At 46.9% G+C, this 14,496-nt stretch overlaps 1 protein-coding gene across 1 annotated transcript in view; it reads right to left on the reverse strand.

Annotated features, from left to right (window-relative positions):
• TANGO2 (transport and golgi organization 2 homolog) overlaps positions 1 to 14,496 on the reverse strand; it is a 169,506-nt gene that overhangs the window by 101,747 nt on the left and 53,263 nt on the right. The window contains exon 2 of the mRNA XM_036758333.1: positions 298 to 403. Coding sequence (XP_036614228.1) covers positions 298 to 353 — 56 coding nt within the window. The 5' untranslated portion in view covers positions 354 to 403. The remainder of the gene's footprint in view (positions 1 to 297; positions 404 to 14,496) is intronic.

A 14,496-nucleotide genomic window follows, 5' to 3' on the forward strand; every position in this document is an offset into this window, starting at 1 on the left:
CACAGGGATTAAGAAGCAGAAAGTGTGCCAGTGACCCCTTTGTGACTGGGCATGTCCCTAAGCAAGCTCTCTAGGCTTCCATGTTCACACCCGTAAAAAGGGGATTAAACCTGGTCTTTACTGGTCCTTTGGAGCTCTGACTTCTAAGATGACATCTATTATCAGTTAGACCGACAGGGACAAAATCAGTTTACCTTCGCATGGTGGGGAGAAATGACCACATAGCTGGAAGAGAAAGAAAGGAGCCTTCTGAATGATCTCAGAGAAGAGAAAGCAGAGGCTGGGCGTGGGGATTACCTGTATGCATTTTTGGAAACAGGGCGAGGATCGAACTTAAAGAAGATGATACACATGGGGAAGTGTCCCTGAGGCAGCTGCTTCTTGCAAACACGGTCAGTTCAGTCTGTGGGCAGAGGAACAGAAAGGTCTCCATCAGCCAGTGACCTACAACACTGAGTCAACTCGACCCCAAGCACGCCTTCCAACCACACCTTCGGCCTCCAGTTATTCTTTGTGCAATCACTCTGGTGAGGAGCCATTCATCAAGTGGTCGGCCTCCAAATGGTACTGGGCCTGAGCACGATGCGCTCCAGGAGCCAGCCACAATTGTAGCATATTAAATTGGATTCAATCAGTATTTTATCAAATGTCTCCTAGGTGCCAGTAGGGATACAAAATGGAAACAGCGCTTCCCCTCAAGGAGGTTACATTCTACCCTTCCAGCTTTAAATCTATATACATCAGAAAATACACACTTGTTTTGGGGCTGGATCTGACATTTCACTGGTGCAGAGAACTTACCCATTAAGAAAGTCCCTCTACCATAGCAGTCTGAGTGTTCGCCTAAGGCCTGAAGGGCAGCTGGGTGACGCATTGGGTAGAGTGCCAGGCCTAGAGTCAGGAGGACCTGAGTTGAAATGTGACCTCAGACAGTCAATAGCTGTGAGACCCTAGGCAAGTCACTTCACCCTGTTTGCCTCAATGTCTTCAACTGTGAAAGGAACTAGAGAAGGAAATGGTGAACCATTCCAGTATGTTTGCCAAGAAAACCCCAAATGGGGTTATGAAGAGTTGGACATGAGTGAAAAATGACCGAACACCACCACCACCACCAACATAAAGCTAGGGAGGTCAGCAGTCAGGGCAGAGGGAGGGAGGGCATGGGAGACAGGCATAGAGAGTGCTGAGAGAGGGAGAGATAGAGCATCCTGTTTATGGAACAGCCAGGAGGCCACCATCACTGGATGGAAGAGTACATGTTGGGGAGTAATGTGTGAGAACGCTAGAAAGGTAGGAGGGGGCTGGTATCAACCAGCGCGCGCACACACATACACACGCACGCACACATACACACATTACATTTACCATACATCAAATGTCCCAGCTATGAACTGATCTCAGGGCCCAACTGCCCACTTCCTTCTGCTACCAACTCGAAGCCTTTGTTTTGCTTTCTCGGTTTATTAGGGTTTTTATTGCCTGTCGGAAAGAACAAGCCATGCTTAAATTTCATAAATATGTGTGAATCCTACTGTCCTTCATTTGCAGAAGGATCTAGTCATTTACTGCTTTAATTGTCTTCTTCAGGTAGGAGTTCTAAGCTAAAAGACAATTAGTCTTCTCAAAAGAATTACAAGCAGAGTCCTAATGACTAAATTTACTAACACCGCTTGTTAGCCAACATTCGTTTTTCACACACCTATCAAGTGAGGACGAATGCCCTAACAGACTGTTACTCCTTTTGCACTGGGATCTGAAGCGAGTTAATAATTAGCACAGTCAGAAAAGTGCTGATCATCTTATGAAGAAGTCTATTTCCTCCTCTTCTCTGGCCCACAATTCACTTGGGTGGATACTACCCTTCTGCAGTCTTTACCCAGAGATAAGCTAGGCATGTCATAAGTTTTCCTAAGGCCTGGCTCCTCCTAGATGCCTGACCCATAGCTGTCCTGGGGTATCTTGGTGAGACAGGACAGTATTCAAGGCCCTCATCAAGGTGCCTTCTGACTAGCATTGATCTTATTGGCCCCCAAGATGGCACTGTCACTCAGAGTGAAGGAACCATATCCTTCCACTGGGCTCCACTTCACCTGGCACTTGAGATCCAGCATATTCCTCAGATCAGCAAGCAGGGTGGGCAGAGTGGGACTGTGCTACAAGTGGCCAGTGACCTGGGCTTTCTACATCTCCACCCACCTCTAAGGAAGCTGCTGGGCACCCTTGGCCTTTGGAATAAGGTTGCCCACCTCAAAGACACAATACACCTTTGCAATAAAGCTGGCTGGTTATTAACTCCAAATTGTTCCTGCATTTTCTTTTCTGGGAATCCTTGAGCTCACCAAGGCCCTTGGAGCAGGGCTGACAAAGCCCACAGGAAGGTGCCAGAGCTGGGGCTGGGGCTGATGCTCCACATCAGGGCCAGCTGATTTGTGAGGGGCAGGCCTGAAGAAAGCTGGATGTGCCCTCAGCAGAGCTGTCGCCACCCAGTGATGTCAAATGGACCTTACATAGCTGGCCCCCAAGGTCACAGGAGCCGCATCAGGGCTTGACAGTAGCAAAAAGACAGTATGTCTGGTTGCCCACTTTTATGGCCTCTGTCCATTCCACTACACTCAAGCTCTGGTCTTCTTAGGCCTCCTAAAGTGAACACTTTGGCCTCAGCAGCAGGTGCCTGTCTTGAGGATCTCAGACTCTCAGAGGCAGGAGAGGACTGGTCTATCTGAAGCAGGAATCCCTGCCTCCAATAAACATCCCCCCAAACTGGCTGCGCAGCTTCCCCTCAAAGACGCCCAGAGCATTTCGAGCCTGTGGGAACACCCAGCACTGTTCTGATCCAACAGCTGCCTACCTTGGCATCAGCATTTGCCACTCTTGATGGCAAACCCCAAACAACAGATGAATGGCCAGGCTGACAGCGACAGGCACATCTGTGGTGCGGAATGTGTCCTGAGAGAGTCGAATCCTTCCTCCTTCATGCTGTTACACAAACGCAGAAAGCACCTCCTGTTTCTTAGTGTTCTGATCCACGGCTTATTTTAGAACCTAAATGAGCCTTTCAGGATTTTCTGCATCTGAGTTCCAAGAGAATGCAGACATTTTCCACCACATTTAACACTATTTTGCTCCTACCATCAAAACTAGAGCTGCAAGCTCCGCATTCATACAGATTTCAAATGAACAGCCTGCCACTAGCTACCTGCTCCGTCAAGCTGCAGATGGGCATTACACTGAGCTGGTTGTCAGGGCCGCAGAAAGTCGACTCTAGCTCCGAGACATTAATGCCAGACAAAGTCATCCTCTAAGGCTGCAGGTGAAAAAAATGTGAGATGGAAAAAAACTGAGGCCCTTCCAATGTGCATACGTTCTTCTCCCATTCTCCTCTGCTCCAAAGCCCTTGACATCGCCCCCATGCTCTCTCTGACTCTCCCCGGCTGGGATGATGAGGGAGCCCTTCTCCTTGCTAAGGCCAGTCAGTCACCCTATGTGCATCTCCTCCAGCAGCCCGGGAGCTCTGTCTTCTCTATGTCTCATCTTTAGCCTGTCCTCATCCGTTCAAAGGCCCAAGTGACCTTTATCCTGGGCCATGCCATCTTCTCAGGCTACCAGCCACATCCTAGAAAAAATATCTCCGGCCTTGCTAGTTCCACGCTCTCCTCAGCCCTTTGCAAGCTGGTCTTCAGCCTCATCCTTCCCCTGAAATTTCCTTCTCCAAAGTCACCAATGATCTTGCCAAATCTGCTGGTGGGGGGGGCGGTTCAATCTTCATCCTTCTTGGCCTTTTTGTGACAAGTGACACTGCTGCCTAGCTTCTCTGGGATTTCATGACACTTCTCCACGCTGATTCTCTGACCCATCTGATATCTCCTCAGTCTCCTAGATCGCATCCCCTAATCTCTCTCCTCTCTCTCCTCTCTCTCCTCTCCCCTCTCTCTTCTCTGTCTCTCTCTTCTCTGTCTCTCTCCTCCCATCAGTTCCAGTGGATTTAAATGCTCATTTCTATGCCAATGACTCTTAGTCTCAGCCTCCAATGGGTTCCAATTTCATATCACCAACTACTTACTGGACATTTCACACTCGATGTCCCAGAGGCACCTCCAACGTACTGTGGCCAAAAGGGAACTCATTCTCTATCTCCCCAAACTGTCTTCTCTCCAGACTTGGCTGGTTCTATCCAGGCACCCCCTTCTTCCAGGCTCCTAGCTTTGTAGCCTTGACAAGCCCGACTCCTCCCTCTCCCCCACCCCACACAGTCAATCAGTGGCCAAATCATGTCATTTCTCTCTACAGCATTTCTTGCATCTAACCCCTTCCCCCCAATCACACAACTTCCATCTTAGCCCAAGCCTTCATCATACCTCACCTTGATTATTGCAAAAGCCTCCCAAGATGGTCTCCTCGTCTCAGGCATCTCCCCACTTCAGCCCATCTTCTACATCATGACCACGGTCATTCTCCTCAGGCATAGATGTGACTATCCCATTCCTCTGCTAATAAATTCCAGTTACTCCCTACAGCTTTTAAAGTCTTTCTAACCTGACTGCCCCCTACCTAGCTTTCTGGCCTCACTGTCCATTCTTTCCTGTCCTTCACTTTGGTCTAGTCAAACAGGCCTTCCCTTGGTCTCTCAGACAGGGCACGCCCCTCCCCCACCTCCCCTGTGCTTCACCATGCTGGGGATGTCCTCCCTTACCCCCTCCACTTCCCTGCTGAAACAGCACCCTCTCTGTGAAGCTGTCCTGCCTAGCACACTCCCCCCCCCATCCCTCATCTTTAACTCCCCTGTATTTATTCTCTCGCTATGTATTCTGCATATGCTTACATATGTCCTTGCTGTCTCCTTCATTAGAATGTTAGGTCCTTGCTAGCAGGGACTGTTTGATTTATTGTAATTGTGTCCCCAGCTCCTAGCACAGAGCCTGAAACATGGAAGTCACTTAATAAATGCTTCATGATTGATTGGCTGACTGAACCAAAATATTCAATTCCTGTGTTGGTGGAAAATGATGTATTGGTTTTTGGGGATTTTTTAAAAAGATACCTTTCAACCTGTTCATACAAAAGAGAGGGAAAAAACCCTTTCTTAAAATTCCTTTGGGGAGAAGCTATAATAATTCCAACTAATTCTCTGAAATGAACAAAGGAGACCAGGAAGAAGCAGGCAAAGGAAATTTATGAGGTGACTAAAATCTGACTATTGGATCTAAGCTTAAAACTGAGGTGAGTTCCAAACCCGAGCCTTCCCGCCAACCTCCTGGCCTGGCTCTGCTTCCAAGGGCTCCCCTGCTGCCTGGCCATGGAGGGACTGAGAGGCAGCTGCCACCTGGTGACGAGTGATTTATACCAAGGTTCTATTTGTGGCAGCCTATGAGACTTGGAGAGTAAGCATCAGAACCCACTCCCACAGTTCCAGATCACCCCAGGTCATCCGGGATGACAGCACTTGGGTTATCTTCCTTTAGCTTGCTATGTTTGACCTTCCTCCTCTGAGCAGGAGCCCCACTCCCAGCCTGGGGCCCTATGCTTCTATGGAGGCGCTATGTTGAGGGGCCTCCAGACCCCCGACAATGCCCTCCAGATATCTTTCTTCCTGTCATGCTGCAAGCATGCTCCCCACTTCCTACATCCCACTACTCCTTTCACTGTTCTGGGAATGGAAACCAAATCAACGCTGTCATTACTGGAAGGGATGTGCCGATAAATTGTATGATGACCCCACTGGCTATCTCAGGAACACCCCAAACCAAAATACTCCTACACCCTCCCTCCTGGCCCACTTTTCCCTATATGTATTATCTTCCCTTATGTAAATATAAGCTTCTTGAGGATAGAGAACATCTTGCTTTTTTTGTATTGGTATTCCCAGCACGTGTCTTGGTGCCTAGCACATAGTAAAGTATTACTCAACCCTCTTTCATTCACTCACATCCAAAGAATCAGAATATGGTTTGCCAGAGCATCCTGTGGTCCCAGAGTAAGTGAAGTTACGTCCAGAACCTTCTGCCATTCCAGACCCAGCCGCGATGGCTTTAGAACTTATGGAGGAATGATTCAATTTCATGCACTGAGTGAGATCTTTCCACAGAGAACAGCACTTGAGTACCGTGCTCAAGAAAAGGCCACATTCTACTTAAAGGTGTTTGGAGAGGGATTCTGATGAAAGCATGCCAGAGCTAAGTACCACTATGGGTGCAAAGAGGCACACTTTCATTAAAGAGAAAAAAAAACCTGACACAGCATCTGCTCGGCACTCTGGCGTCTTCAGCAAAACGGACGGTTTGGGGCCATTTTTCCTTATCTATGACATTGAATATGTTACATTACTGATCACCTGCCATGGAGTGGTAAGTGAAGCTTATGTGTGTGTGTGTGAGGTGGGCCCGGGGAGGTCTCTCTATCGCCATTCATAAGACAGCTAGGGGACACAGTGGATAGAGCACACAACCTGGAGTCAAAGAGACTCATCCTCCTAAATTCAAATCCGGCCTCAGATACTTCCTTGCTGGCAGACCCTGGGCAAGTCACTTCACCCTGTCTGCCTCAGTTTCCTCATCCGTAAAATGAGCTGGAGAAGGAAATGGCAAACCCCTCCAGTATCTCTGCCAAGAAAACCCCAAATGGGGCCACAAAGAGTCAGACACGACTGAAATGACTGAATAACAACGACTTACCACTTGTTATTGTATGGTGAGTGAAGCCTATGTATGTGTATGTGGGGGGTGGGGGTGGAGGGGAGCTCTCTCCATTGCCATTCGTAAACATAATGCAAGAGAACTGGGGAGATCAAACCTGCCTAGTCAGCACGGCTGATGCAGAAGGACTTTTACTTGTAAGGGAGAGTGAACCTGACAAGACAGACATAGGGGCCCATCAGTGACAGGTCTTCCCAGACCACCAGTCCTGGATCCAAACTCACCCAGGGCCAGCTATCATCAACAAATGCCAACCAACTGCCACTCACAGGACTGGAGAGCCACAAGGCAGCCTGAGGAAAAGGCAAGAGGCAACATATGCCAAAACACTGACCCCCATGCCCACCTCTCCTCACACCTGGATGGAGACAGCCCAAGACCTTCAACCCAAGAGCCCTGGGAATAGCCATGCTTTCAGCCCCATGCCTTCAGCCATCACCCTGGGAAACAATCTCCATGGGGACACAGCCTGGCAACTGCTTCTGCAGGCCTAGAACTGGATGTTCTTGCCACCAAAGACCTTGGCCCTGTTCAGAACCAGAAACGGAGATGATTTTATCACTGGAAACAACGTTGAAGAAGAGGCCACACCATATGCATTGCCATTGTACCTTAAGCACTATGGGATCTTTGCACCAGATTTGCAGATAAAAATTTCTCTATATATTGTCTGCCCCATTAGAATGCCAGCTCCTGGAGGGCAGGGACTAGATTACATTTCTACCTGTACTTCCAGCACTCAGCATGGTGTCTGGCACATGGTAAGCACATAAAAATGCTTTGTTCATCCATCTATCCATCCATCCATCCATTCATCCATCCATCCATCCATCCATCCATCCATCCATCCATCCTATCCATCCATTCATCCATCCATCCATCCATCCATCCATCCATCCATCCATCCATCCATCCATCCATCCATCTATCCATCCATTCATCCATCCATCCGTCCATCCATTCATCTATCCATCCATCCATCCATCCATCCATCCATCCATCCATCCATTTATGATATGGTAGCTGCCACAAAGAGTAACATTTCTTCATAAAGCAGCACTTTTTCTCAGGAAAGCAACTGACGATGATAGAATGTCATGGGTGACCAGCTCCCTGAGGAGAAAGGCCCCTTCTTTGCAGTCTGTAGCAGGATCCCAGTCAAGGTCCAAGCCTATCTGGAACTACTCTGGGAGGAAGATAACTAATAGAACAGCTGGCAGAATCAGGATCCCTCAACTAGCTAGCACAGAGGCCAGAAACTAACAAGATGAAACTTAATAGAGCTAAATGAAAATTCCTAAGCCTGGGTTCAAAAAATCAGTGTTACAAATACAGGATTAGGGAGACATAATTACACAGTGGTTTCATATTAAAAAGATCCAGGGGTTTGGGTGGATTGCAAGTCCAACATGTCAGCAGTGTGATGGGGCAGACAAAAAGCTCATGTCCCCTTAGCAGTAACAGAATCAAATGAACCCTTGGGCCTACTACTCCTTCCACAAGGTCAGGGACCATCTGCCCCATCATTGCTCCCCAAGGTCCACCTGGCCTCACCATCTGCCATGAAGCTGAGCACTCCTATACCCTCCCCCCACCGTGAGAATGGGAGCTCCCAGAGAGCAGAGGCTGCCTCACTTTCTTATTTGTATCTCTAGCACTCAGCACAATACTTGGTACACAAAACTTAATATTTTCTTTTTAATTTATCAGTCCCCACTTCATCAAGTGGGGCCTGAAATCTGGAAAATGCTGTTGAAGATCTCAGTAGCCTCTATGAGGGGTAGTCCGGAGTCATAAGGAACCCCAGGACTTAGAACAGGGTGGGGTCTTCAAGATCATCCAGTCTACATGAACCCACTGATTTTACTAGACCAGCACCTCTCTAGATCCCAACTCTGGTTCTCCACAGACTGAAGGTTTACTGGCTCGGTGGTACAACTTTCTCCTGGGGAATGAGCCAGTCACTGTTCCCACTTCCATACGCCTGGATTCCTGGATTTCTTATCCTCACATAATTCAAGCCTAACCACACTGGGCCTTGGCAGGTGCACGTTAGGGGCAAGGTGTTTACATTTTCTTCCTATTCCTTTCCTTCACCCTGGCTTAGGAACTACATATAGAAAACCCTCCTAATGACTTAACAAGTTGTAGTACATGAATGTAATGGATTACGACTTTGCTGTAAGAAACAAAAGAAGCTGATAAATGCAGAGAAGCCTGAGAAGAGTTACATGAAGTGATACAAAGTGAAGTCAGCAAAGCCAACAAATAAACACAATGACTGCAACGACATAACAGACAGAAGCACTGCCACCAAATAATCAATAGTAAATGGGGAAAGATTATGAAGACTCAGTGAGGCCCCAAAGAAGAACAGGGGAGACACTTCCCCTCATTCCTTTGCAGAAATGGAAGGAACATGAATGTGGAATATCGCCCATATTTAAAATCTTTTCAATGTGTGGATTGTTTTTTATAATTGTTTTTTCTTTTAAAAATATTCTTTATTACATGGAATGGTTCTCTGGGAGGGAAAAGGATACAGGAGGTAATCAGGGTAATATAAAAGCAAAAGCTATCAATAAAAGTCATTTAGAGACGTATAGGTATGGGTATAGGGGATATAAAGAGATCTTTCCTAGTCCTTGGGTTTTGCCCTCTCCCATGTCTCAATTGCCCACGGGAGAAATGGACTTTAGAAGCAAGGATGTTAGTCCTAGAGAGGATAACAAATGTTTAGTGGACTAAAGGGTCATGCCCAGGGATCTTAACCCTTCTCCAGGGACCAGCAGGATATTAATATACCTGATAGGAAAGTAAAGTGTCATTTCTCCTATACCCACTAGCAAGGACCACCATGGAATTCTTTATCTCATCTTTCCTGGGAATACCTCCAGCCTGTTAGAAATAGGTTGGGGATAGGGTAGGGTGGAGAGGACCCAAAAACAGGCCACATAGGCCCATGCTGATCTACAGTTGATTCAGGGAAGGGCAGTTATTCGAACTGGTTTTGCGCTTGTCATTCACTGCTGATGTACCACTGTCAGACTGGCCCACTTGTGTGAGGTTTCCAGTACCTGAGTAGCAACGTGTAGGATGAAAGGTCTAGGGGAGGCTTGAATGGTTTGCCGTTATGGCCTGGCTTGTACCACCTGACTCCTCTGGGGGTGATGTGTGTAATCATGGCTGTACTTCTGGGGAAGGAAGCCAGGAGCTCAAGTGTCTTGTCTTTGCTCCCCAGTATGTTTGCATGTAGCCTATAGCTGCAGCCTGTGCTGCTCTGGAGTCTGTCCGCATAAAAAGTGTGTTTAAGAGGGGATCTGAGTGATATCACATCCTGCACATTATGTCTGAGACCCTCAAAGGCTGTCTTCACACAAGCTATACTTTCACTTATGTCCTTGGAGACCTGGATGATGGCAGGTGGGGATAACAAGGATCACAGAAGAAGAAGCGTTTCTGGAATCCTTGAAGCCCCAACCTGCAAGGAGCCTGGGAAGCCACCTACATCTACCATGACCTTGACGAGGAGTCCCCTCGGCCACCAACCCAAGGAGGGTCATCAGGCTTCTTCTTCTAGTGGCTCCCTCCCTCCAGAGGTGACCCATTCCACTTCAAAACAACTGGGGTGGGGCAGGAATTTCACTTTACGTTGAAATTAGACATTTACCCTTAGGAAGCACACTCCATCCCACAGCCTTTCCCTCTCGCTGGATGGCTCCTTCTAGAACCTCCACTTAAGGAGGGCACCCAGGCCAACCAGGCCTTCATTTCTCACCAGGCTGCACTCGGGACTTCTCTACCACGCCCCATCTCTGGGGACCCTTACTCCCTCTCTTTTCCAGCTTCCTTTTATGTGCTGTCTTCCCCCATTAAAATGTAACTTTCTGGAGGGCAGGCAAGGGCAGTCTTTCTATTTTTATTCCCATTCCCAGCACTTAGCACAGGGCCTGGCACAAAGGAAGCACTTAACAAATGCTTGTTAAATAACAACCGACAGAATTCAAAACCTACCCTTCTGCGATTTCCATCCATCCTAGGACGCCTAGTTGTGCCTTCATTATTGGGTGCCTGGGATGCCAGAAACCATGACAAACAGAGTGGTGAACTGGGCAGGGAAAAAGAGGGACTGCAGGGGATCCGACGGTGGGAGCTTTGTGGTTACAGCCTTGGTAAATGTCGGACTTTCCCCTGACTTGGCGATGGCCAAAGATGGCTTCCCAAGAACTCTTCTTCACTGTCTTAATTAGATCGTACTCCTGCTGGCTCTAAAACACGATGGTTCCTTACGCTGTTTTATAAACTAAAAGAGCAATTACCTTTCCATGGGAAGTTTCAAAATACTTAAAAGAAATCTATAACTCGATAGTCATGGAGCCAGGCAAAGCTCAACCACCCACACGATTCTCTCTAGAGTCACTAGCTTAGGAACACCATTGATGGCCCAACAGGGAGACTCTCGGGCAATGCTAATGATGACACCAATATTTCTGTATGACTTTTAGGTTTACGAATCACTTTCCTCCCAACTGTTCTGGTGGTGGTGGTGGTGGTGGTGGGTTCAGATTGTGTTGAAGTATTATTATTCCTCCTTTACAGATGGGAAAACTGAGGCCAGAGCTAGGCCAAGAACTCAAGTCTCCAGAGGAGGGAGGGAAGGGCCCTCCCAGTGTTGAAGCTGTGCAGACACTTTCTATCCAACAAGTCCTTTCCATCTCACTTTTCCCCTCTCCCTTGAGCTCTCCCAACATTTGGCCTGAGTGCTCTCCTGGTCCCATTCTTCTCTCCGGATCTCTTTTCTACCTAGATTCCTAATCTGAAGGAGGTACGTTTCTACTTCTCCCTTGTTTGCTATCTCCAAAATACCTACCTCTCATCTTTAGGTTTTCTAAGGATTTTACCACCAGTAAGATGCACTGTGCCTTCTACATCACCATTTTCCAGACTGTGGTTTTGATATATCATGGGTAGAAATTAAGTGGGAATTTTGGAGGAGTTTTGTGGAAGCTGCAGACAACACACGAAGGCCAGCAAATGAAACAGAGCCTATGACCAAAAATTTAACCCCAATTTTATAAGAAAGTACTATAAATACTCCATAAAAGAAAAAGGAAAAATTCAGACTTCTTCTCTGGTACAAAGGAGGGCCAAAAATTTTTATGAGAATTTTCCAGATGGTGGGGGTGCTGCTCCCCTAATCCCTATGATGAGGAAGGGATAACTGTAGAAAGAGAGCCTTCCTTCTGAGATCATCTGCAATTTATCCTGTATATATTTTGTTTGTGGGCAGATAGGGTACACCATAGTGCCCAGAGTGTTGGGTCTGGAGTCTGGAAGACTCATCTTCCTGAGCTCAAATTTGGCCTCAGATGTTTCCTACCTTGGTGACCCTGGGCAAGTCACCTAACCCTCTTTGCCTCAGTTTCCTCATCTGTAAAATGAGCTAGAGAAGGAAATAGCAAGCCACTTCAGGATTTCTGGCAAGAAAACCCCAAAAGAGTCAGATACAACTGAAAGACGATATCAATTTTGTACGTGTGTAATTTTTGTATTTTGTCTTCCCCATTAAATTAGGTGCTCCTTGAGGGCAAGGACTGCCTTTTGCCTTTCTTTGTATTCCCAGAGCTTAGCCCAGTGCTTGACACTAGTAGGCACTTAAATACTTAATAAATACTGGTTGACAGAACAAATTAGTCCTTTTGGTAACCATACAACATTACTGATACATTAAAGCACTAAAAAACAAACAAACAAAATAAAAAACCCAGTTCCACTAAAAGCACCAGTTCCTTCCCCGCCCCGCCCCAGTTCTTTTCCACAAAAGCTGCTGTCTGGCCCCATCTCTCCCATCTTGTACCTGTGATGTTGATTTTTTGAACCCAAGTATAGGACTTTACATTTATCTCTGCTAAATTCTATCCCTTAAGTGTCCACATACTCTTTCAGTATGGAGCTCTTTTGAGGAAATTTCCATCCACTGTAGTTTACAAAATCTCAGAGCTGGAAGGGGACTTCAGGGGTCATCTTCATTTAATTTAATACAGAAGACCTCCCGAGATTGGAAATCCCCTCTTTTCCCAAGATAATTCCTTCCATTTTCGGATCTCTCTACAAGGCATCTCAATTCCTTCATCAAAAGTCTGTGGTATAGTACCAGCCCTTCCTCATTTACATCCAATTCACTTGTATATCATGACATCACCCCTCTCCCCCATGTCACGGCATCACCCCTCCCCTCACCATGTCCTGGCGTCAACTTGCCCCTGCCATGTCATGGCATCACCCCTCCCCTCCATGGCCTGGCATCACCCCCCCCCCACATCATGGCACCACCCCTCCCTATGTCATAGTCCTCTTCAAGAACAAAGGACAAACAGCAAGCAGTCTAGTCCATTCAGACATCTTTTCTAAGGAAACATACTTATGGTTTTATATTAGAAGCCATCAGAAAGAACAAACACCTTTGTTAGACTATCTGTTCTACAAATGTATATCTACATATGACTCACAACACTTCCAGTGTTTCCGAGGAGGGCTGTGCCTGACTACAATGTTCACGGCCTTCACTTGCGAGGCTTCCGACAGAGAATCTGATGCATTTATGACTCTTTCATATTTTAGCTTCCTGGAAAGCCCACCACTCTCAATCAAATTCCATTATCCCCTATCTGTTTCAAATTGTATTTTCCTTTTATGTGCCTGTCCTGCCCACTCTCCTTCAGTTCATCGTAAAACAGCTACAATGCTGGATGGCTTCCTGTAGCTAAATTGCTCTGTATCACGTATGACCTAGTATTTGAAAGTCTGAAAATATCTCAGGATACCTGGATGAGGATGGCACTGGGAAAATGCCACAGAGACAATGTGGAGCTGATGAAATTTGAATGGGGGGGAGGACGGGTGGGAGACATACAAAAGGATGGGAGGGCATTCTCTTGGGCAAAGTGGCTTTCTTCGAAATACCTTGGGTTAAGGCAGATAATTCAAGATCTTAACTGTGCTGACTATGTTGATTACGAAAAGGCACCTGATGTGGCAAAGTAAAATACTGCTTTGCTAGCTCTTCTTTCAAAAGGCTGTTCACAATCACTAGCATTTACATAGTGACTGAAGGTTTGCCGAGGGCTTTACAAATGTCATCTCATTTTATCCTCTGAGCAGCTCCGGGAGGCAGGCACTATTGTTTCTGTTGAGTCGTGCTCAGTCCAGCCTGACTTTGCTTGCCCCAGTGGACTATAGTATGCCAATACTGTCCATGATGTTTTCTTGGCAAAGATACTGGAGTGGTTTGCCATATTTTTCTCTAGTGCATTGAGGCACACAGGGGTTAAGTGACTTGCCCAGAGTCACAGAGCTATTAAGTGTCTGAGGTCAAATTTGAACTCAGGGCTTCCTGACTCCAGGCCCAGCACTCTATCCACCAAGACACCTAGCTGCCTCCATTTTAGAGATTAGAAAACTGAGGCAGATGAAGATTAAATGAGCTGCCCAAGGTCATCCAGCCAAGCAGTATCTGTGGCTGGATTTGAACTCTTAATGACACCAGGTCCAGAGCTCTAACCACTGTGCTACATAGTTGCCTCTATGCATATGTTAAAATTGTTCAAGATACCTTGAAAGATATAACAACAACCTTCTGATCAGAAACATGAATTGAGGCATAAAATGGGAGAGAGATGTATGCCTGCCCAAAGTGTTTGCCAATGTGCTGGAGGAGACCCAGTTGAGAGAACAAGGTGAAAGGGATTTCCTCTGGATAAAGAGGTCTTCCGGATGCTACTGATTGTGTTGGCTGTGATGGCTCCAA

This window comes from Trichosurus vulpecula, chromosome 1 (genome assembly GCF_011100635.1).
Source record: "Trichosurus vulpecula isolate mTriVul1 chromosome 1, mTriVul1.pri, whole genome shotgun sequence".
NCBI classification, from domain to species: Eukaryota; Metazoa; Chordata; class Mammalia; order Diprotodontia; family Phalangeridae; genus Trichosurus; species Trichosurus vulpecula.